General features: G+C 68.3%; 1 protein-coding gene across 1 annotated transcript; it reads right to left on the bottom strand.

The window, feature by feature from the left end:
* Positions 1–33: 33 nt before the first annotated feature.
* On the bottom strand, positions 34–873 carry H696_00710 (hypothetical protein; the record flags this gene model as incomplete). Its single annotated transcript, XM_009494593.1, has 3 exons — positions 34–43; positions 192–546; positions 675–873. The coding sequence occupies 3 exons, from the start codon at positions 871–873 to the stop codon at positions 34–36; spliced, it is 564 nt and encodes a 187-aa protein (XP_009492868.1).
* Positions 874–3045: the final 2172 nt, after the last annotated feature.

Here is a 3045-nt window from a genome sequence, read left to right on the forward strand (position 1 = left end):
CGCCGGCCAGGATTTGCTTGCGCCGGGTCCGAGTTACTCGGCCCTGGAGCATGCCCTCCGGGAGGTAGATCCGTCCAGCCTCCCCGGGAGCCGGGCCCGAGGGGGTTGAGGCCGAGGTGGAGGCCTTGTCCACGGTCAGGGGATCGGCCACGGCCATGGCCGCTTGCACGGCGGCCGCGGCCGCCGCATACAGCCCGGAATCCAGGGCCACAGCCACCGGATCGACATCGGTCCCGAAGACCGACACGTAGCCGGAGTAATCGCGATCGGATGGCGAGGCGCCCAGCGCCATTCCAAAGCCGGGCCCCAGGTCACCCTCGCCGGGGGCCGATGCCACGGACGAGCGCGAGGAGCTGGCACTGGGGCCGGGCTTGTTTGGCTCGGGATCGGCTTCCTCGTCGTCGGCCGCTTGGCAGGGAGCCAGGAGGGCGGCCGCCCTCTTCAAAGTCCCGGACATGCGCTCCACGAGTGTCAAGTCCAGGGGAACGCTGTAGGTGATGTCCTCGAAGACCAGCACCGAGCCCGGGCGCGAGGTGGCAGCCGTGTCTGCCCGACGTGCGGGAGGCGCGAGAGGGGGATGGGTGAGATGCAAGCAGCGAGAGAGAGAGAGAGCGAAGTGAGAGCAGGAGGGAAAGGGGGGGGGGGCGCGCCAGCGGAGGAGCGATCTTGCGCACCGGAGGAGTCAAATAGCTCGTTGATGATCTGATCCGGCAGGCTGGCCGGATCCACATCATCCTCGAGGGCGGTCGGATCGGGTGTCTGGGCGGGCGACGGGCCCGGAGGATCCGGCAGAGTGTCAGACGCCGCGGAATCCGCAGCCTGGGGAGGCTGCCCCAGGCTGGCGGCGGGAGGCAAATCAATGTCGGTAGTCATTGCTTCGGCTGAGAAGCAGTTAGCCGGCTGGTCCCTGAGGGATGTCCGCGGTGGGGACGCGATCTGGCAGGCAGGGAGGGAGGGGGGGGGGGAGGCGGATGGGCAGGGCCAGGAGTGCGAGGGGCGCACGGGAACGGTGTGGTACCGGCATCCAGGAGCGGCACCCCTCGGCGTGCTGGCGGAAATAACGGCGCCGAGAAAGTGCAGGTCGGTGCGTGAGTTTGGAGGATGGGGAAGGGGGGGGGGGGCAAGGACAGACGGTGGGGAGGCGCAAAGAAAGGGCATCCACCCGCAGGCGGGTCCCCAGGTGGGGGAGGCATCCTGGCAGTGAGCCGCCCAAGATGCGAGGCAGGGCTCCCAGCACCCAGCAAGCAGGGCATGGATCCGCCCAGGCAGGGATCTCCCACCCTGCCGTCCTCGGATGCCTGTTGCCTGCCGCCAACAAAAGGGGGTAGACCATGCCGTCCCCAGGGCAGGGTCCGCGGCCAGGCTCACGCGTCCGGCCGCCAAGGAGGGAGTGCCCACGCATCCGGCAATCAGCCCCCCGTTTCAAGATAGAAGGCCCTCGCCGGAGTTGGATCAGCCGGCGGGAACATCACGCCGGCCTTTCCCGCCACCGGAGCGGCGGCACTCGGATAACGCTGCCCACGCATGATCCCGGTCCCGGGTCGCTCGTTTTTTTCTCATGCCTCCGCCTCTCGTGGCGGTAGACGGCCCGCGCGAACTTCCCCCCCTGGCTTTCGCGGCACGGTCGCCCGCGGGCCGGGGAAGGGAGCGCTTCCACCACCGCGGCACATGCTCGGCGCTGCCTCGGGGCGCGGGGCGCGCGCGACCCGGGTCATGCTTGATAAGTCTTTCCTTGTCCTTCATTGTGTTCCTCGCCGTCTCTCCCCCCCTCTCTCTCTCTCTCTAGCCCTCGTCTCACGCTTTCCTGCGGGCTCCTGATTTCCCGTCCCCCTTTTGGTTGGTGCTCCTCGCATGGACTTTTGCGCGCCGGTCGCCACACGCACGCATGCACGCACGCACACCGAGTTTCACAGTTTGCCGACGCTTGGCGTGGGGTTTCCTCCGTTCGGCGCCACAGGGGGCATGTCCTCGTCCATACTCTCTCTCTCTCTCTCGCTCCATCTGAGGCTCAGTCTCTTTCTCAAGGGCCGGCGTGCCGGCCCGGCGTTGGCCCGGCCGCCGCCTCGGACACACCTTCCCGGCCTCCGGAATGCCTTCCTCCCCCCGTTTTCCCTCGCCACTTTCCCTTTCCCCACACGCGTTCCCGTTCTGCTCTTTTCCTCCTCCTCTGCCCCGTCTCTGTCTCGCGCTTTTCCCCGGAACTCGCTGTTCCCCATCCCTCCCCTGGCTCCGGCTCTCCCCCTGCCTTCCCCCCCCCCTCTCTCCCTCTTTCCACGGCGTCTCCTCCTTCCCCTCCGCCCCCCGTTCCTTGGTGAGCGTACGTCCTCCTCTTTTGACCCCTCTTCCCTCCATTGTCTAGACCTCTCCCTCCTCCCTCCTCCCTATTCCCTGCTTCCTACTCCCTATTCCCTGCTTCCTACTCCCTACTCCCTCCTCCCTCCTCCCTCCTCCCCACTTCCTACTCCCTCCTCCCTCCTCCCTCCCCCCGCTCCCTGTTCCCTGGTCCTTGGCCCTTTTCGGCGGTTTCCCTCACCCCTCCCCTGTTCTCAGTATCTACATCACCCGCCACATGATCCCCGGGGGAGGCTCCTCTTCCGCCGGTGGGGGCGGCAGCGATGGGCCCGGTAGCCCGGTGCCCGGGGGGTCTCCTGGCTCCGCCGCGGCCGCCGCACGCGGTCTTCACCACACCTCCGCCTCACCATCGACACTTCCAGCTTCGGCGGCACACCTGTTCCCCGGGTCACCGCCCGGGCCCCTACACCATTTGGCCGGTTTCGGGACACCTGGCGGGCCCGTTCCCGGGCATCTGCCCCCGGGGCTCGGCGCACCGCCCCCTCATCCGGCGACCCCCTTTGCCGGAGGCACGATGCTGATGGGCGGCTCCGGCCCGGCCGGCGCCCCGGCCACAGTCACCTCTGGTAGTCCGCCCTCTGGCGCCGCGGGCGGCCCCACCCGGCATGTGTTCATCACCAGCCTGCCGGACATGCCTCGAGTTGAGCTTCAAAAGTACCTCGAGCGTTATGGCAAGGTGCGGCTCCCCCCCCC

This window comes from Fonticula alba, assembly GCF_000388065.1.
Source record: "Fonticula alba strain ATCC 38817 unplaced genomic scaffold supercont2.1, whole genome shotgun sequence".
Taxonomy (NCBI): Eukaryota; order Rotosphaerida; family Fonticulaceae; genus Fonticula; species Fonticula alba.